The sequence below is a fragment of the Falco peregrinus genome, chromosome 14 (genome assembly GCF_023634155.1).
Source record: "Falco peregrinus isolate bFalPer1 chromosome 14, bFalPer1.pri, whole genome shotgun sequence".
NCBI lineage: Eukaryota > Metazoa > Chordata > Aves > Falconiformes > Falconidae > Falco > Falco peregrinus.
The window spans coordinates 25,284,817-25,303,941 of record NC_073734.1 but is presented as its reverse complement, the minus strand read 5'-3'; the positions used below and the strand labels follow the sequence as shown (position 1 = coordinate 25,303,941).

At 58.0% G+C, this 19,125-nt stretch overlaps 2 protein-coding genes across 4 annotated transcripts; both read left to right on the top strand.

The window, feature by feature from the left end:
• Positions 1-787: 787 nt before the first annotated feature.
• AARS1 (alanyl-tRNA synthetase 1) lies at positions 788-17,124 on the top strand. Of its 3 annotated transcripts, none has more exons than XM_055818706.1 (21): positions 788-900; positions 1,950-2,159; positions 2,839-3,027; positions 3,661-3,806; positions 4,902-5,093; positions 5,532-5,676; positions 6,968-7,113; positions 7,680-7,788; positions 7,886-8,036; positions 8,416-8,540; positions 9,168-9,312; positions 9,955-10,133; positions 10,666-10,779; positions 11,539-11,745; positions 12,416-12,600; positions 13,029-13,137; positions 13,851-13,964; positions 14,249-14,368; positions 14,873-14,959; positions 16,394-16,507; positions 16,859-17,124. In XM_055818706.1, the coding sequence occupies exons 2-21, from the start codon at positions 2,016-2,018 to the stop codon at positions 17,042-17,044; spliced, it is 2,907 nt and encodes a 968-aa protein (XP_055674681.1). In that variant the 5' UTR covers positions 788-900; positions 1,950-2,015; the 3' UTR covers positions 17,045-17,124. The 3 variants fall into 3 exon arrangements, with proteins under 3 accessions (XP_055674681.1, XP_055674682.1, XP_055674679.1); XM_055818707.1 differs by having other exon boundaries at positions 851-871; XM_055818704.1 differs by lacking the exon at positions 788-900 and adding an exon at positions 1,738-1,758.
• EXOSC6 (exosome component 6) lies at positions 17,076-19,028 on the top strand. The gene has a single exon (XM_055818708.1). The coding sequence runs from the start codon at positions 17,199-17,201 to the stop codon at positions 18,012-18,014; it is 816 nt and encodes a 271-aa protein (XP_055674683.1). The 5' UTR covers positions 17,076-17,198; the 3' UTR covers positions 18,015-19,028.
• The last annotated feature ends 97 nt before the right edge of the window (positions 19,029-19,125 follow it).

The window sequence follows — 19,125 nt, the reverse complement described above, 5'->3', positions numbered from 1 at the left end:
GTTTGCACAGAGACAACTCCTCAAGGACACTGTGCAGGCACGAGATACGTAAATGAATTCTCAGAATTGTAATGAATATGTAAACAATTTCTTGGAAAACTCATGAATAGGTATGAGTAGCTTGTATAAAGGGGGGACTGAAAAATCCCCTCGGGGTGCATGACTTTGGTGGAGCGATCCCCCACGCACCCTGCGCTGCCGAATAAAGATCACCTCCGCTCGCCTGCATACTGCTGACTGATTCTTCAAATCGGGCCGCATGCCCCTACGCCATCCACTGCCCAACTGCATGACCAGAGCACGTTCATCATGCAGTGACCCCCCCCCCCCCCGCACCTCCGAGCCGCGGCCTTGTCCCCTTAGACCCGCACAAAGGCTTTGCAGCCATTACGTCCCCCAGCAGCGAAGCCCACCGGGCTTTGGCCGCCACTGCAGCAGCCACCTCATCCACCGCGCCCAGCCAGCTGCCCCGCACGCCCTCGGCCTCCTGCAGCCCCCTGCTCTCCCCACGCCCGTGAGCGGGGCCGTGCCAGCTGGCCTAAGGCCTTAGGCCACCGCGCCGCCCCGGTACCGGCAGCGAGAGGGGTGGAGCGCCTCGACAGCCCCTGCGCCGCCACCAGGCGCGCGCTCCTCAAATGGCGCCGCCCGGCGCAGCTTCAGCCCGGCCGCGTCACGTGGCCGACGTGCCCCGCCATTGCATCAGCCGGTGGGCGGCCCGCCCCCGAGGCCGGCCGCGAGGAGGAGGCGGGGATGACCCAGAGCGACGGCCGCGATAGCCAATGGGGAGCTGGTGCGCTGCGCTGCGGCGGGGGGCGGTGCGGTACGGTGCGGAGCGGAGCGGAGCGAGCGCTGCGCTGCGGCGCGGCCGGCGGTGCGGAGCGACGGGTGGCGGCCGGGGAGGTACGGGGAGGGGGTGGGGGCCGGAGCCGGAGTGTGGCAGGGCCCGGCAGGGCCCCGCTGGCCTTCGGGGTTTGTCTCCTGTTCTGGCCCGGCTGGGTCCCCCGGGCCGAGGGGGAGCGGCCTGGCGGGGCAAGGGGCCCGGGGCGGGCAGCGGGGGGGTGGCGGTGCCGCCGGGCTCCTGGCCTCCGCCGAGCTCCTGGCCTCCGCTGGGCCGGGGCGGGCTGCCTGGCCTTCGGCGCTGGGCGGGTCTCCGCGGGGCTGCCGACCCCCCGGGGCGCTTCGCACCGGGTGGTGTCGGGGCAGAGGCTCTGCGCTGCCCGGGAGACGCCGCTGCGCCGTGTCCTTCCCTCGTGGGGTCCCCTCCGCCCTCATGGGGTCCCCTCCTCCCTGGGGTCCCGTCTGTCCAGCGACCCGCTGGCCTTGGTTGTGTGAGGCCATGTCAGACGTCCCTCAGCACCAGAGGCGCTGGGAGCTTGTCCCCCGGGGTGACCGCCCCGCGCTCCGTTGGCAGGGGCCAGGCTGGATGTCCCCGTGAGGATGGGCAGGAGGTGCTCTCCTCCAGACTGTCACCCGCTCCCGGTGTCTGTAGGGCGATGTGGTTCCTCTCAGGAGAACGTTTCCAGCCATCCCTGGAGCTGACCCCGTGTTGAGCAGGGCAGGGTGGATGAGGTGACATTCAGAGGTCGTTCCCAAGCTTAGCCACATTCTATGATCCTATGATTTAATCACTTTTAATGATTTTAGGACTTGGCAATCCCCCCTGCTCCCCATGTCCCCAGCAAGGCAAATACAACCTCTTACTAAGTTCAGCATCCAGGTGAACTCGGTGTTTTACACCCACGTGTTTTCAAAGAGCAGGTAACTGGAGGTGGAGCTCTCGAGGTCTGGGGTTGAGCCAGCGCTGTTGGGGCAGACGGGTGGCTGAGCTGAGGTCTCAGTGAAAGCGCTCTGCCCAATGTGGGGAGACCCTGTCAGGAGACAGGGGCGTTCATCCTCATGCTCTTGCTTGAGCTGACAGCATGTAAGCACCTTGTTGTTGTTTTTTTCAGACTGCACCAAGGCCTTGCTGCTTTCCCTTCTGCCTGCTTTGGACAGCTGTGACTTGAAGCTTCGAGATGGAAGCTCTGCTAACAGCTAGTCAGATTCGTCAACGGTTTATTGACTTTTTCAAGGAAAACAAGCATACCTATGTGCACTCATCTTCTACAATCCCCCTGGACGACCCCACCCTGCTCTTTGCCAATGCTGGTATGAATCAGGTAGGATTCCCACTCTGGTACTGTGGTCCTTATGAACGTATCCTGTAGCAGTTGAAACCTGTGAAGCTGCTTGCAGAGCTGTTTGTGTGGAAAATTATTCTTGTTTTCTGCATCTTCCTTCTGGTCACAAAGAGGTGGTTGGTGTGTCTGCTGGAGCCCTCTGTGCTCTCACAAAATTGGTGAGAGCACTAGAAGACGTTCCTGTGTCTGCTGGGCTGACTGCGGCGATGCGAACACTGCCAGCCTCCCTTCCTTGACCCTTTGTACCACAGCTGGTCCTGGCACAAATGGCTAATGGCATCTTTGAGGAGTGGTTGAGGCTAAGCTGCTGAAAGGGCTCTGCTGGAGATCAGCAGACAGCTTTCACTGATTTTTTTTTTTATTTATTATTATTTTTTGTTTATCAGCTGGGAATCTGGCTACTTTCAGTCCCTTTGGAAGTCCTGGGGTTTGGTGAGCTCCAGGAACACATGCGTGTGTGGGAGTGCTGTTGTAGGCAGTGCTGCAGCCTCCTCACAGGCAGGATGCAGCAGGCTTGTTGTTTCTGAAAGCTGCCCTGGTTGTCTCCAGGCTAGTGGTATCATGATGTAGACAACATTTACTGCCTTGCTGTTGCTTGCAGTGTTTGAAAACAGTCTCTTAGTGCTTTTCTTGATTGCCCTTTTTTCTTTCCTTTCAGTTCAAACCCATCTTCCTCAATACCATCGACCCCTCACACCCACTTGCTAAACTGAACAGGGCCACCAACACGCAGAAGTGCATCCGAGCAGGGGGCAAGCACAATGATCTGGATGACGTTGGGAAAGATGTCTACCACCACACCTTCTTTGAGATGTTGGGGTCCTGGTCCTTTGGGGATTATTTCAAGGTAAAACAGGCTAGGTGCAGCTCTGAATCTCTTGCATGAAATTACTCATCTCTATGAACTCAGCAGAGCAATTGCCAAGAGGAAAGAGGGTATCTTGGCACGGAGTGGTTCCTAAGGTGCATGTGGCTCCTTTGGAATAAATGAGTTTGGAAGCTGACCCAGCCCTGCAGAAGGTTTTGAGATTACTTAAGGTTTACAAAGCTGATTATGTTAACTCTCTCAGTTTGGAGTCTTCAGGCAGAGGTTGTAGTGGCTGTCCTGGAGCTGTGGGGAGTTGTGTGTGCTGTGCAGCTATGATGGATGGACTTCAAACAGGAGCGATCGTAAAATGATGTCCTCTCTCAAGCTTCTTGATAATGTAGCATTCAAAATCAGAAAGAGGATTTTAAGAATACAGAATAACAGCAGAATTAAAAGGCTTTTTTTGGGCCATAAACATGCCTGGCTGCATCTGGAAAGCCATAGGAGATGTTTCTTGTGCCCTGTTCACTGTATATTTTAGTTTGTCTCTTATGTCAGAAGTCTGAAAGTTTTTGGTGGTTTAGCTACTGATACCTACAGTAGCCAGTACTTTGCGTGCTGAAGAGAAGCTGTCTTTGCATTCATTTGCTGACCTCATCTTTCCTTCTGCAGGAACTTGCTTGTAAACTGGCACTGGACCTTCTCACCAAGGAGTTTGGCATCCCTGTGGAAAGACTCTATGTCACTTACTTTGGTGGAAATGAAGCTGCAGGACTGCAACCGGACCTGGAGTGCAAGCAGATATGGTTGAATTTAGGGTAAGGCCTTTAAACAGAGGAAGGTGCGTGTTTTGATGTGCAGTAGTCATTCAGAGAAAGGTGGCATATGTTATGTGGTGGAGCACATATAATGGCGGTTTTTAATAAAATTGAAATGTCGCACATAACGTTTGCAGGTGGTGGAGCTGCAAAACCAAAGGGAAGCACTGGTATAAGATAGACAATACTAGAGATTTCGTTTCACAATCTCTTGTGTAAGCTTAATTAGATAAGAAGTGCCACGCTGGGACAGATCAGTGGTCTGTCCAGCCCCGTGTGCTGCCTCTGTCAGCAGCTGAGAAGATGCTGTGCAGGGAAAGCAGGCAGGCCTGACTGTGGCCTGCGCTCTGTTTACCTCCTCCCCTCCCAGCATCCGCAGTCACTGGATTAAGTATGTTAGAGGGTCATCCATCTCTTCCCCTGAGCTTCTGTCTGGGGCCCTGCTCCTTTAGAGTGTGTCTACGTTCTGTTTTGAACCCGTTGGGTTTTTCTAAATCTAAGTCGTAATCTCCTGCCCAGCCTTGTCCTCTCCAGATTGAAGAGTCCTCATCATTTCTGTATGCCCTTCCTAAGGCAGCTGTTCCACCCCTAGATAGGTTTAGTTGCCCTCCTCTATACATCTGCTACTTCTGCCTCACCCTCCTTGAGATGAGGAATTGTGAGCCATACTCAGCACTCAGGTTGTGCGTGGGCCAGAGCTTGATGTAGGAGTGAAATGATGCTTTTGGTCTTGTGGCTGTAACCCCCTCTGAAACCTGCCACGGACCCCGTGACACATCTCTGTACTGCGGGGCCAAATCTGTCTTGCATATATAAAGTCAGAGATTCCCCCTGTCGTCTTGGAGCAGCTTCGCTGAGGGGTTGTGCCGGCCTCTGCTGCCGCCTGGGACAAGTGCCAGGTGCCAGCGTTCACTTGGTCCTCCTCAGCAGGGATCCTGGGAGTCAGGCTGTTGGCTTGGTCTGTCTCAAAACTCTGACAATTCATCCCCTCAGCCGGGGAGTCAGTGAACTGGTGTTTCTCTGGTGTAGCCCATGACCTGGGAACGCTGGCCTTGCCATCAGCCTCTGGTGTTCAATAAGAGCTTCTTGTCACAGGCTGGCTGAGGGCAGGATTCTGCCTGGCAACATGAAGGACAACTTCTGGGAAATGGGAGACACTGGCCCCTGCGGCCCTTGCAGCGAGATCCACTATGACCGGATTGGGGACAGAGATGCTTCACACCTGGTCAATCAGGATGACCCCAACGTTCTGGAGATCTGGAACCTGGTGTTCATCCAGTTCAATAGGTGAGCCAGACCTGCTTCCCTCCCCAGGCTGCCCCAGCTTGGCACGGGATGTTGCTCAGACCGCGTACTCTCAGCTGCCCCTGGTTTGCTCACCATTCCCTCATCTCCATGAGCTGTGCACTTTGTGTTGCTGTGTCCCCTGACCCACCCGTACAGAAGAGCTCAGTCACACTGGCTTTGGGGATGTACTGGAAGTATTTTTTCAGTTCATCTACCAGGAGTTCAGCAGTGAATAAGTGCCATCCCGCTCTGGGTCTAAGTTGTCACTGAGGATCTTGCTAACTATATGTCGTCAGTGTTGTCCTTTGTGTGGCTTGTGTATGGGCCCGTGTTGTGAATCTGATGGAACAAAGTCTCGTGGAGATGAGGAGAGAGGTAGGGTTGCCCCTGCAGACCCTCTGTCCATAACAGTTCATCTTTCTTTTTGTGGCTGGGCAGGGAAGCTGATGGAACACTGAAGCCTCTTCCTAAGAAAAGTATCGATACTGGGATGGGCCTGGAGAGGCTGGTCTCTGTGCTGCAGAACAAGATGTCCAACTACGACACAGACCTTTTCCTTCCTTACTTTGAAGCCATCCAGAAGGTACAAACTGGGGAGTCTGGGTCTGGGCCTGACCCAGCTGCATCCCTTCCCTGAATCCCTGGGGAGACGCATGGGGCTGGTCGGACAGGGTGATTGTGTCTGCAGGTCTCTGCTTTCCCAGCTGCTGCAGGCTCTGTGCATTTGTACCGTGAGGGCAGAAGTGCAGGCTGGCACGGTAATCGCTGCCTTGGGCCACGTTTCTAGGGGAAAACACAGGGCAGTGAGCAGTGCAGCTTTCCCAGGTGTTTCTGTGAACTGTCCGGACGGCGCACTCCTTGGTCCTCTCCCAAGTGGGAGATGCTCTGCAGTCCTGTATGGCCAAGTGCCATCTTTTTGCCACGTGGTAGAGAGCACGTGGTGCTGTTAAGCCAGAATCAGAGTTTGTCCTTCAGTCTCTCACCTGGAACATGCTGATCTGTAGAAGATCCCCTAGGAGGGGAGGTCTTTGCTGTAAACCATGACAGTCATTTGCAGAACTGGGGGTGGACCACATTACCAGTGCTGGGAGCTCTGTGTGCCTCTGTGTGCAAGTCCAAGCTGTTGTGGGTTTTTTTTTTTTCTCTCTCTATGGAAGAGATAGAGCTTCCTGGCTGCAGATAGTGCTGGAAAAAATGCAGGGAGGAGAGCCTAGGCTCATGCTGCCTCTGAGGAATGAGGTGCAGAGCTCCAGAGTTGGAATTGGAGGGCTGCCTTCCTTTGGTGTTGAAGCCACTGGCTAGACACAGCCGATGTGTCCTTGCCTCCCTTCCTGCCATGTGCTGGGAGCCTGGCTGTAGGGGCTGTGCCCATGGTGTGAGGTTTGCACCACTTGTAAGCACTGCTTTGTTACAGCAGTTATCTTTCCCTTGAGCATGGATAAAAACAGGCCATGAGAGGGAAGCTGGGACTGTCTCCCATGTGATAGAATTTGAAAGGTTTCTTGGCTGGGCGGGTTATGCAAGGCTGAGACCTTGAGCCAGTGTGCAAAACAGATGATTTCCCTGCATTCTGTCCTCCTCCCTCTTTCTTCTGCCCTGGGCTTTTAATGTTGGGATAAATTGGCTTTTCTTCCCTCTGGTGTTGGAGATCCTTTGGCCCCAGAAACATGGGCAGTCAGAGAGGAGCCTCACAGCTCTCCACCTTCCCTGGCTTCAGTGAGTCACCTCTTCTCAGGAGGAGTGTGCCTCCTCTGTGGCTGCAGGCAGCAGGATGGGGTTGGCGTCCAATGTGCTTCCCTGTTGTTCTGCCATGTTGCGGGTCCCCACTGTCCATAATTGTCCCCTTTGCCCACCACCTTCTCCTCTCTGCGCAGGGCACAGGTGCCAGGCCGTACATGGGGCAGGTCGGTGCCGAGGATGCTGACGGTATAGACATGGCGTACCGTGTGCTGGCTGACCATGCCCGGACCATCACGCTGGCCCTCGCTGATGGGGGCAGACCTGACAACACGGGCAGAGGGTAAGGAGGGAGCTGCTGCAAGGCTGCCTCTCCCATTCTCTTCGGCACAGCTTCCCTGGGGGGACTGGGATCTCATGGGTCTCTGAGATGTCTTTGAATTTGTCATCGAAGCAGTGAGTACCAGAGGGTTTGCTCAGTATATTTGACGCTTGAATCCCTGTAGCAAGCTCTGCCCAAAGGGCCAAGGCACGCAGGTCTGAGGGTTGGTGTGAGCACCAGTCTGGCTCAGCACCCCCAGAAAGGATCGCTGTGGGCCAACAGGCATGAAACCATGGTTAGTGCAGTGCTGCTGTCAAGAAAGCCATGAAGTTTGGGCTGGGGGGCTGTGCTGTGGGTGCTGCTGGACTCACAGGACTGACTCTTAATCACGTGGTAGGTCAGGGTCATGGAGCTGGGGCCTGGCACCTCAGCTCTGGCTTCCTGCCGCTGTGAGCAGCGACTTGAGAGAAGATGTGGGGAGAGAACCCTGTGTCCTTGGTCCTGGGGGTGGTGGTGCTGCCAGGTTGATGCTGGTGGATCCCCTGAGAACACGAGGGGGATGCATGATGGGCTCTGCTATTCCCTAGGTATGTGCTGAGGCGGATTCTCCGACGGGCTGTGCGCTACTCCCATGAGAAGCTCAATGCCCCTAAGGGCTTCTTTGCTACTCTGGTTGATGTGGTGGTGCAGTCACTGGTAGGTTCTTCCCCTGCTCCACTGTATCTGCCAAAGCCTTCTGCTGCTGAATTGTGCAGATCTCCGTGCTGAAGGACTAATCCTTTTGGATCTGTAGGGAGATGCCTTTCCTGAGCTGAAGAAGGACCCAGATATGGTGAAGGACATTATCAATGAAGAAGAGGATCAGTTCCTGAAAACACTCAGCAGAGGACGTCGCATCCTGGACAGGAAGATCCAGAGCCTGGGGGACAGTAAAACCATCCCTGGTGAGGCTGTGACTTCTGTCTCGGTGCACCAAAAGGCATTTATTATCTGGGACTGAGTTAGGACTCAGCTGGGCTGCGAGCTGAGAAACAATGGAAGGTAGAGGGGGGAAAGAGTTGGAGCCAAAAGATCATTGCTCAGAGCTGGGCCACCCGTCTCTCCTCTGGCCTGTGTTCACTTGCTCAGGTTCCTGAGCTGCCCAGACACAACGTGACTGTGTGATCTCTGCTGCGTCAGAGAGGAGCCTCTTAGCTGCTCGTGTTTACCAGAGCTGTTCGCTGTAGTGCCGAGCCAGCTGGTGGGACGGAGCTGGCTGGAGAGCAGGGAAGGAGCAGCACCTCATGGAACAGGGGTGCTGACCACTCTGTTTTTTCTCTGAAGGCGATACTGCCTGGCTGCTGTATGACACCTACGGTTTTCCTGCGGATCTCACTGCGCTGATTGCAGAGGAGAAAGGCCTTGTTGTGGACATGGAGGGCTTTGAGGAAGAGCGGAAAAATGCGCAGGTAGGTAACAGCTCCAGCGGGAGCTGGTCTACAAGTGGGCAGGGAGGGTGTCCAGCCTTGTTTGCAGTCATGGGTCTGTTCCTTTCTTACCGGGTCTGCTCATACCTTGCATGTCCTGGCGCCCTGTGGGAAAGGCCAGGGCACTGCAGTTGTTGTGGGACGTGTCATTTCTGTGCAGCTGGGGCTGGTTTTGCTCACTAGTACTGCGAGGCCCAGAGCCTCGAGCTCAGCCTTCAGAATTAGGGGAGTTCTGGGAGCACCTCCCCACTGCTCCATTCCGGACAGGGAAGCTCAGGACCGCAGTGTCCGAGCAGGCCTGCGGCTTGGGTGCCTCTTCTCCCAACACATCAGCGGCAGCGGCAGGGAGTGACATCAACGGGCTGTCTGGGTACTTGCCTCGCCCTCGCTGGGCTCTGGCTCACTTTGTCTGCATGCTGGTGGTGCTGGAACAGCCCGCTCTGAAGCCAGAAAAGATGGGAGCACTCCAGCTACTGGCACACAGCTTCCCCAAGAGCTCCGCAGTTTAGAGCTTTGCCCAGAGATGCGAGTGAGGTGTCCAGTTAGGCTGCTGTGCGTGGGCCCGTGCTGAGGTGGGATTTCTTAAACTCTGGTGTTTGTCACTGGCAGCTCAAATCCCAGGGCAAGGGTGCTGGAGGGGAGGACCTGCTCATGCTGGACATCTATGCCATTGAAGAGCTGAGGGCCCGAGGGCTGGAGGTGACTGATGACTCGCCAAAATACAGCTACTCTTCAGATCCAAGCGGTACCTATGGTATGAAAAAAACTTCTCAGAATCATCCTCTGCTGCCAAACCTTTCCTGCCGTGTACCTCGACGAGATCCCCTCTGGGCTCATCTTTCGTGGGACATGGAGGCGGGAGTGGAGACAGGCTTGTTACAAATCAAGCACGGCAAGAGAAGGGCAGATAGTTCGGGGGCTGCTGTACTGCTCAGGTCCCTTGTTGCCAACTTAAGGGGATTCCTGTTCCCTGCAGCTTTGTGTCACCTATGTCTGTGTTTCTTAGCTGCTTCTTTGCCAGTGCCGCAGGAGACTTCTTCAGTTTCTGTTTGATTTGTTAGAGGGTCCTTGGCTCACTTGCTCTGGCTCTTCCTGCTAATTTTTTGATTTGGTGGAGATTCAGGAGGCCCCAGGCTTGTAGCCATGTGTGCTGCTGACTTTTACTGCATAGTTGTGGAAAGAGTGACAGTTCCTGCCTTAGAAAACACAGAATGAAATTCCCTCTTATCCAGCTAACTGTTGCCCTGGTTCCTTCTCCTTACCCCCTGCAAATGTGGTAGCTGCCATAAACTCCTGTAGTAGCTGGGAGGTCGTTGCTCACTATGAAGTTCTGCTCCTGTACGGTGCCTGCAAGGTTTTCCTATCTTACTGACGCTGTGTGTTGTCCTGGTGACAGATTTTGGGAGCCTCGTGGCCACAGTGAAAGCCATCCGCAGGGAGAAGAAGTTTGTGGAGGAGGTATCCACTGGCCAGGAGTGTGGGATAGTGCTGGACCGGACCTGCTTCTATGCCGAGCAGGGTGGGCAGATCTATGACGAGGGCTACATGGTCAAGGATGACGACGGAAGGGAGGATGTGAGTGGGCCTGAGAGCCTTTTGCTGGACTCAGCCTGACCCAGGGCCTGGGCAGAGGAGGAGAAGGGGCCAAGCAAGCTCTAGCAGTTTCCTGCCCATGGCTGGTGTCAGGCATTGTGTGGGTTTCCTTTTTGGGGTGCAGCACGGCACAGATGTGGTAGAGTTTTCTTCCCCTTGCTTCTGGGGGAACTGAACTCTGTGCTGCAGCATCAGGCTGTTGCCAGAATGTGGGTGCCTGCAGTGGTGGTGGTGGAATTGTTGTGCAGGACGGTGCTTTGGAGCTGTGATGGGGAGTTGCGGTGGCGAGCTCCTTCGGCTCTGCTGTGCCCCGTATCTGTGCCCCATCTTCACTCGCTTCTCTGCTTGGGCAGCCATGTGCTGTGCCGGGGGACACTCAGCTTTCTCCTATCACACGCAGCAGTCTGGATCTCAGCTGAGACCTTTCCAGTTGCAGCTCAGACCTCTGGCTGGACTGTCAGCCTCCCCTTGGCCTCTCGCCTTGCTCACTAGGTGCATTTCCCTCTTCGTACAGAAAACGGAATTCACGGTGAAGAACGTGCAGGTCCGAGGAGGCTACGTGCTTCACATGGGAACTCTGTATGGAAGCTTGAAAGTAGGAGACCAGGTCCACCTGTCTATTGATGAGGTGAGTTAAGACATGGTGTCACAGCACGTGGCCTCATCTCTTTTCCTTGGTTTGCCTCTCTTCATCAGTGCCGCTCTGGGGGCTGGCTCTCCCTGCAGCACACAATCCAGGCAAGCACTGTGGCCTTCCCAGGTTGGCTGACCCAAGGCCTCTCCCGCTTGGCGCCTGGCTTTCTCCTACCATGAGGCAGACAGTGCCTGGCTGGCTCAGAGCCGTGCTCGCCGGGTTTTGATGATCGGCAGTAGAAACATGTTTTGGGTTACAACTGGGAGGTGGAACATGTATGGTGCCCCACTGTCTGCTGGATGCCAGCAGAGAAGCCGGGCTGTTGGCCCCGCTCCAGACATGGGTTCTGTGGGCTCAGCCTGCAGAGTGAGTCCTGGCTTGATCCTAGCCGGCAAAATGCATTTCCCTTCCCTATAGAGGCAGCAGCTTGGAGCAAGAGGGAAGGCTTCCACCTTGCAGTGCTTTTCCCTGCCAAGGGGCAGAGATCAGCGTCTGTGACCTGGTTTGTCCCTGGCCTCTCTCCAGGCAGGCCCAACAAGGGGACTGCCAGGGAAAATCCATGTACAAATCTGGTGGGGAGTGTCTTACTCCCTTAGCTGAGGCTCCCAGGCAGCGAGTGTAACAAGTGCTTCCTAGTCTTCTGAGCTAGTTCAGGTTCCTGTTGGAGCAGTGCCTTAACCTCCACTTCTGCTGCTGGAGGTGACCTTGGCTTCACAGCATGGGACCCCGTCTAACAGTGGCTTCCTCCATCAGACAAGGCGGAGGCCGGTCATGAGCAACCACACGGCCACTCACATCCTCAACTTCGCCTTGCGCTCAGTGCTGGGGGAAGCTGACCAGAGAGGATCGCTGGTCGCGCCAGACAGGCTGCGGTTTGACTTCACGGCCAAGGGGGCTTTGTCCACCCAGGAAATCAAGAAAGTCGAAGGGATCGCCAACCAGATGGTTGAGGAGGCAAAGGTGGGTATGGCTGCCGGGTTGGATATACTCGGGAGAAAAATACCTGGAGCCTTTTGGATGATCTCAGATGCTGGGGGTTTGGCCCAGCAGGAGTCTTCTGAGCTGCTGATGCAGTGCTGTGCACAGATTGGCATCCCCTTGGGGGAGTTTGAGTGGGACAGCTCCATGTAGGTTGCTCTGTTCGTTGGTACCAGGCCCTCTCTAGGACTGGAGTGTTTCCATGCCTGCTCTAGTGTTGCATTAGCTACAAGAGCTGAGAGGTTTGGCAGAGTAGTTTTGCAGGCCTGGCTGGATTTACCGCGTGTATGCCCAGTCACCCCAGCGGTGTGTCCTCAATGGTGAAAGAGTTGCTCTGCCTGGCACCAGCCCTGTGTCAGAACAGAGCCTGGAGCACCCTGTGCTCCACTCAGGTGTCAGCAGTTAGAAACCGTTTGAATGTACAGGAGCATGCAGCAACTCTAAGCAGGCAGTGGTGTCAGAAATTTTAAAGATAAGGGATCTGTCAGTGACTTTGGGATCCCTACAGCTCAACAAACCCCAGCTCAGGTGAGGCACAGAACTTCCCTCTTAGGATCTTTCAGAGGAAGTCAGGATTCCCTGGAAATGTGGGCCCTTGCTCACAGCTGATGGGGACCGGCTTTGGCCTGCATCCCTTCCTTGTCGCCTGCAGACCGTGTACGCCAAGGACTGCCCTCTCGCAGCAGCCAAAGCTATCCAGGGACTGCGGGCAGTTTTTGACGAGACCTACCCTGATCCTGTCCGTGTGGTCTCGATTGGCATCCCTGTGGAGGAGCTGCTGGCCGACCCCTCTGGCCCCGCGGGCTCCATCACATCTATTGAGTTCTGCGGAGGGACGTGAGTATCTGGAGAGGCTGAGGAAGGTGGCAGGGTGGCTGGGAAGGAGTCCCTGCAGAGCCCGAGCTCTGTTGAGAGTGCTGTGGGTGTATGCTGGGCACAGCCAGGGTAGAGCTGGAGGTGGTGGTGATGATGTGCCTTTGCATTCCCGGTCCTGAGTCGCTCTGTGTTTAAAATCAGCCTTTGCAGGCAGGGAAAGCTGCCTGTATGCTGTCCCTGCCTGCTGATGGTGCTGGGAACATAACCTTGGCCACCCTTGCCTCACTCATATGCTTTTAGCGGCTAGGTTGGGTTTTCTGCCTGTCCCCATGCTTGCTGCATCTCCCTGGCAGGGTGTTTTTTTTTTGTTTCCATGCTGATTCCTGCTGAGATGAGAGGTGGACTTCTAACTCTGTCTTATTGTGGGTCTTTCTGGGTTCTTTACAAAGGCACTTGCAGAACTCCAGCCATGCTGGCCCCTTTGTGATTGTTTCAGAAGAAGCAATTGCTAAAGGCATCCGGAGGATAGTTGCAGTCACTGGGGCCGAAGCTCGGAAGGTAAGGGGAGGCAGGAGAGATCCTCTGTGAAATCCCATATATTAACACTGTGTGAAGGTTAATTTGGTTCAAACTTGCCCAATATCCCTGTTGGGATGCTCAGCACCAGGGAAAATCGGCATGAGTGTCTGAGGGGCTCATGGAGAAGGATGCTGCTGTTAGCAGAGGCGGTGCTGGAGGCCCCGGCTGTGCTGCAGTCAGAGGAGAGAGCAGGGAAGGGAAGTCTCAGCTGCAGCTGCTGCGTCAGTGTGGCAGAAGGGCCTGGGGTGGGCCTGCGAGGTGGCTGCAGGGTTGGCTCTGGTGGCCCTGCAGAGTGGGCTGCGAGTCTGCAGCTCTCAGCAGCCGGCAAGATTGGCAGGAGAGCTGCAAGGTCTGAGAATCCATCCGGTTGTCTGCTGCAGGAGGCAGGTGACTTTGGTCCTGGGCCAGCTTGGGCTGGTGCTTCCCGGAGTGGGAGAAAGGGGTCTGGTGGGGGAGATGGTTGACAGAAGGATCTTGACCTTCCTTCTGTCAAAGAAGAGTCCTGAGGCCTGTCTGCCAGCATCACACCCCGGTTCTGGTCAAGTGCCGCCTGCTTTGCCTCTGCTGCTTCCTGAGGAGTCACTGAGCTCCGTCCTGGGGCTGCAGCTTTCCTCGCCCCTTCTCACGCGGGTGGCCGAGAGCCCGGCCCGCTCATCTCCCTGCCTGACTTAACTGTGATGGTGTTCTGCCAGGCCCTCCGGAAAGTGGACAGCCTTGGGAAACTGCTGTCAGCCCTGGAGGCCAAGGTGAAGGTTCAGACAGCTCCCAACAAGGACGTGCAGAAGGAGATCATGGACCTCAGTGAGGTGAGGCTGGTAGCAGTGCTCTGTCCCCAAGTGAACGGGACCTCAATTGCCAGTGCTGTCTGGTAAGAATGAGGCCCAAGTGCAGGTTCCTGCTCCTGCCCAAGCAGCCCTGCATCCTGTGGGTGCTGGAGCTGGCACCTAGTGCCTGAGGCTGTTGGTGCTGGGAGAGGAGAGCAGCTTACTGGGCTCTGCCAGTTGAGGCACATGAGGTTCACACGTGTGGTGCAGCATCTCCTGCTGTGGTCAGCAGTACCTTTAACCCTCTGCCTACTCCTGTTTTGCAGACACTAGCCACTGCTGTCATCCCACAGTGGCAAAAAGATGAACTGAGAGAGGCTGTTAAAGCACTGAAGAAAATCATGGATGACCTGGACCGAGCAAGCAAAGCTGACATCCAGAAACGAGTGAGCCCCGGTTGGGAATAAAGGACAGTATGGGAGGGCTGTGGGGGGACTCCCTGGGGAGCTCCACTTGTGTCCAGCATGCAAGGGAGCTGAGCTGTGGGGATGGCCTTCATGCTGTTTGGCCTTCCAGCCTCCCCTGCTCCCTCCTGGGGCATGGCTACCTCCACATCTGTTCCCTGGCTTGAAGCGCTGGCACCGTGTCTCAGAAGTTGGGGTGCCTCTGCCCTAATGGTGCCTCTGGGTGTCGGCTTCTTCCTCCTGGATCCCATTGGATTTTCCTGGAAGAGGACTCACACACAGCACTGCTGCTGCCTCGCTGGCCACACGTACCCACTTGCCAATACATTTTGTTCTGGCTCTGCAGCGTGAGGCCACTCTAGGCTGGGCTGTGGGTGTGCTTGGGCACCTTGGGGGCCTCTGTACCTGCAGGGAAGCTCTGCCTGGGTGGTTCTTGTGTCCAAACGTAATGTATGCGCTCTAGCATCTGACCACTGTTGTCCTCAGGTGCTGGAGAAGACCAAGCAAGTCATTGAGAGTCACCCTAACCAGCCATTGGTCATCATGGAAATGGAGAATGGAGCCTCAGCAAAGGTACGGGAAGGTCTGGTCTCTCCTCAGCAACCTGCCTTGTGCCTGAGGAGCAGCTAGGTGGTCTCTGTTCACTCGGGGAGGCAGCGCTGTGTTACAGAGTGGTCTCACTTGCTACCTGCCAGCCCAGAGAAGTGGCTAGTAAAGAGGGGGAGGACCACTGGGATGCCCCCCCCCCCCCCCATGTCCCACCTGGATTAACACATGGGTCTGCAGGGGAGGCTGGGGTCTTGATCATTTGCTGAGCTTCCAGACCCAGTGGCAGATGGGGGACCCCGATAGAAATCACATTGTGTCCAGGTGAGACCGATCCAGCAGCTGTCATGACACTAAAGTGCAGGCTTAAGGAGCTCTGAAGAGCCACCAGGCCACAGTGGCTGTTACGCTTGTGGGCGTTGCAGATCAGCTCTGGGAACGGTGTCCTGGGCTGAGTGTGTGGAGAGGGTTGGAGAGCTGCTCCCCAGCTTCTGGGCGCTGCGTGCTGCAGCAGGTTCAAGTTCTCCAGCCAGGGCTGAAGCTGCTCCTTCCCGCCTCCGTGAAGAGGTTCAGTTTCTTTCTGAGCGATTTCTGTTGTGAACAAAAGCTCCCTGTGTGCACTGTGCCACAGTGCTGAGCCCAGCAAGTGCCAGGCAGTGGAGGCCAATGGTGCCCTGAAGTTGGACTGCTCTGCTTGTAATGCTCTATTTAAATTTCCATCTCGGGAGTCTTGGAGCTGATGCTGTCTACAGACGCCTGCCTGCTCTCTGTGGCCATCCCCATGTCCATGATGCCAGCGGTGGGTGCTGATGCAGCATTCTTCCTGGAGGAAAAGTACATCCCAGGGGATGGTGGTGCTGGCAGCCCAAGGAGCTATGCTTCCCCTATCTTAATAGACCAGCACTGCTGCTCTCTGGAAAGCCCACTCCTGCGAGCTCTGTGCCGCATCGTGCTGTCTGTGCGAGCGAAGGATAATGGTCTCCTTGGGAATAACAGGACGCGTGGCAGTCTCCCTGGTTTCTACAGTGTGTCTGCTGTGTCTGATAACCCTTGCAGCTTCTTCACGCTGCATTTGAGTCCTCCTGACTCACTGTAGAACAGCCGCTCCCTCCTGCTGGGAGCTCACATGGCACAGCAGAGCGTTTTCCCCTCCAGCCATTACACCCAGGGAAAGGTTCACTTGCTTTGGTGCTAATTCAGCCAGTTCCTGGATAATGGAAGGTGGGGAAATAAAATAGCTCCTGCTGCAGCTGTGAGGGGTCACAGCCAGGGCTTGTGTCCTCTGCCATGGCTTCTGCACAGCCAGGAGTGTGGAGGTGGCTTGTGTTTGGGGGAGTACTGCAGGGTGCTGCTGGCTGGTTTAACAAAAGTCCAGATTCCCGAGGTCCCAGTGGGGGTGGGAGCCAGGCTGGCTGCGAGCGCCGGGGCAGGTGTGCTGCCATGATGTTTGTCCTCCTGCAGGCCCTGAATGAGTCTCTGAAGCTCTTCAAGGCTCACTCCCCCCAGACTGCCACCATGCTCTTCGCTGTGGATAAGGAAGCTGGCAGAATCACCTGCCTGTGCCAGGTGCCCCAGGTACGGCCGCCGGGACTCGCCCGCTGTTCCCCAGCCGTGGTGGGGGGCTGCAGCCCCTGGGCAGTGACAAACACCACGCGGCTGGAACTCCCGTGGGTTTGGCAGGAGCTGCAGCCCTTACGCTTGGGGTTGTCCTCAGGCTGCAGAGGAGGGGGGAGAGGCGTTGTGCTCCACGACTGGGGAAGAGCCAGGAGTTAACACGGTTGTGGGCAGGGGGCTGTGGCTTGGCTCTTCGCCAGGGGCTGCACCTGGAAGAGTTTTGCCCTGTTGGGTGCTGCCCACGGCCCCTCTTCCCTCGCCGCTGGCTGGGCCGAGGTCGAGCTCCCTCCTTGTTTCTCTCTCCCCGCGCAGGAGGCTGCGGCCAGGGGCCTGAAGGCCAGCCGGTGGGTGCAGGAGGTGTCGGGGCTGATGGACGGCAAAGGCGGCGGCAAGGACGGCGCTGCGCAGGCGACGGGCCGGAACGTGGGCTGCTTGCCCCAGGCGCTGCGGGTGGCCGCGGACTTCGCCCGGCTGCGGCTGGGCGAGCTGGAGAACTGACGGTGGGGGGTTCCCGAGGCCCCCCGTCTGCCCCTGGGGCCCCCGCCGGGCGGCCCGTGAATAAAGGCTGCTGCCCTGCGCGCTGCCTCGGCTCTCTGCGGGGCGGGCCGGCCCCTCCCCTTCCGGCCGCCGCTCCCCGCGCTGCCGGCCGAGCATGCCGCTGGATCACCGCCGCCTGCGGGGCCCCGAGGAGTCGCAGCCGCCGGGGGCGTGGGCGGCGGCCGGGGAGGCGGACGAGGATGAGGAGGGGGCGGCTGCGCCGCGGGACCCCTGCGCGCTGCGGCCGCTGTTCGCCCGCGCCGGGCTGCTGAGCCAGGCGGGGGGCTCGGCCTACGTGGAGCTGCGCGGCGGCACCAAGGTGCTGTGCGCGGCCTGGGGCCCGCGGGAGCCCGGCGAGCCGGGGGGGGCGGGCGGGGCGCGGCTGCTGTGCGAGTTCCGCCGGGCGCCCTTCGCGGGCCGCGGGCCGCGCTGCCGGCCGGGCTCGGCGGCGGAGCGGGAGGCGGAGCGGGAGGCGGCGGCGGCGCTGCGGGAGGCGCTGGAGCCGGCGGTGCGGCTGGCTCGGTACCCGCGGGCGCGCCTGGCCGTCAGCGCGCTGCTGCTGCAGGACGGGGGCTCGTCGCTGGCCGCCGCCATCAGCGCCGCGTCGCTGGCGCTGGCCGACGCGGGGGTGGAGATGTACGACCTGGCGGTGGGCTGCGCCCTTAGCCGCCCCCCCGGCCCCGCCGCCAGCTGGCTGCTGCAGCCCGGGGAGCCCGAGGAGCGACGCGCCGCCGCCCGCCTCACCGTGGCCCTGCTGCCGGCCCTCAACCAGGTGTCGGCGGTGCTGGGCGCCGGGCAGGGCGCTCCCCCCGACGCCTGGGCTCAGGCGCTGCGCCTCGGCCTCGACGGCTGCCACCGCCTGTACCCCGTGCTGCGGCAGAGCCTGCTGCGGGCCGCCCGCCGCCGCCACGCTGCTGCCACCAGTGCCTGAGCGGCCCCACCACCCTGGCCCGCGGCGGGGCTGGCTACCAGAGCCTGCCCGGGGTGCGCTTGCTGCTGCTGGAGGCTGCTGCTGGAGGCCCCTGGAGCCTGCCCAATCCATGCCCCACCCAGCAGGAGACCCCCGATGCCTGCGTGATCCATGCCTCATGCGCTTGGAGACCCCCGGAGCTGGCCTGATCCATACTTAGCACTGCCAGAGCCTCCCAGAGCCCCCCTGATCCACGTCTCATGTGGCTGGAGCCTGCCGGAGCCCACCTGATCCATGCCTCATGCTGCCACAGATCCCCGGAGCCCGCCTGATCCATGCCCCACACCGTTGGAGACCCCCAAAGCTGGCCTGATCCCCACCGCCCACCGGAGCCCACTTGATCCATGCCTTACACTGCCGGAGACCCGCAAGGCTGGCCTGATCTACATCTCATGCTGCCAGAGACCCCTGGCACCAGCCCAAGCCAGCCCCTGTGCTGCCGGGAGAACCCACGCTGCTATCCATGCAGTCAGAGGCCCAAGAAACCTGCCCAACGACAGGAGTCTGCATCCCCCACAGCAGCCCCCACACTGCCTGAGCACCCCGGAGCCTGCCTGAGGAGCCCCCACATTGCAGGAGACCCCTCCCTACTGGCCCTGTGGGACCCAAACAGCCTCACTTGCTGCCAGAGCCCCCCAAGAACCACCTCTGTGTTGCCTCAGCTGCCAGACCTGCCTGCACCACCCCTGCGCTGCCAGCCCCTGCCCGAGACCTCCCTGCAAAGCAGCTGCCTGCACTGTGGGACCCCGCACCCTGCCCCAGGGTGGCTCCAGCCCCAGGGCAGAGACCCTTGTACTGAGCTGCCCACCACAGCTGTCACACAGGCAGGGTCCCGGCAGCAGTGGGCAGGAGCCACACTGTGGCACAGACGGTGCGTGGACCTCGTGCCCAGACAGTGGTTCAGGGTGGCAGAGATGGGTTTTGTTGTTGGATTTTGTTGGGGGGTTTTTATAATAAATCAGTTTTTTCTTGTGAGTCTTCCCGTGTGGCTCTGCTGGGGCCTCTGCCAGCTGCAGGTGGAGGTAGGATGCAGTGGCGGTGACCAGCTGTCAGGCGTTGGGGTCACCTCCCT

Coding starts and splice junctions, on each gene's coding strand:
- AARS1 (XM_055818706.1), top strand. CDS start 2,016: ATGGAAGCTCTGCTAACAGCTAGTCAGATTCGTCAACGGTTTATTGAC. Junction 9,313..9,954: donor AGATCCAAGCGGTACCTATG/GTATGAAAAAAA, acceptor TCCTGGTGACAG/ATTTTGGGAGCCTCGTGGCC. Junction 13,965..14,248: donor AGATCATGGACCTCAGTGAG/GTGAGGCTGGTA, acceptor CCTGTTTTGCAG/ACACTAGCCACTGCTGTCAT.
- EXOSC6 (XM_055818708.1), top strand. CDS start 17,199: ATGCCGCTGGATCACCGCCGCCTGCGGGGCCCCGAGGAGTCGCAGCCG.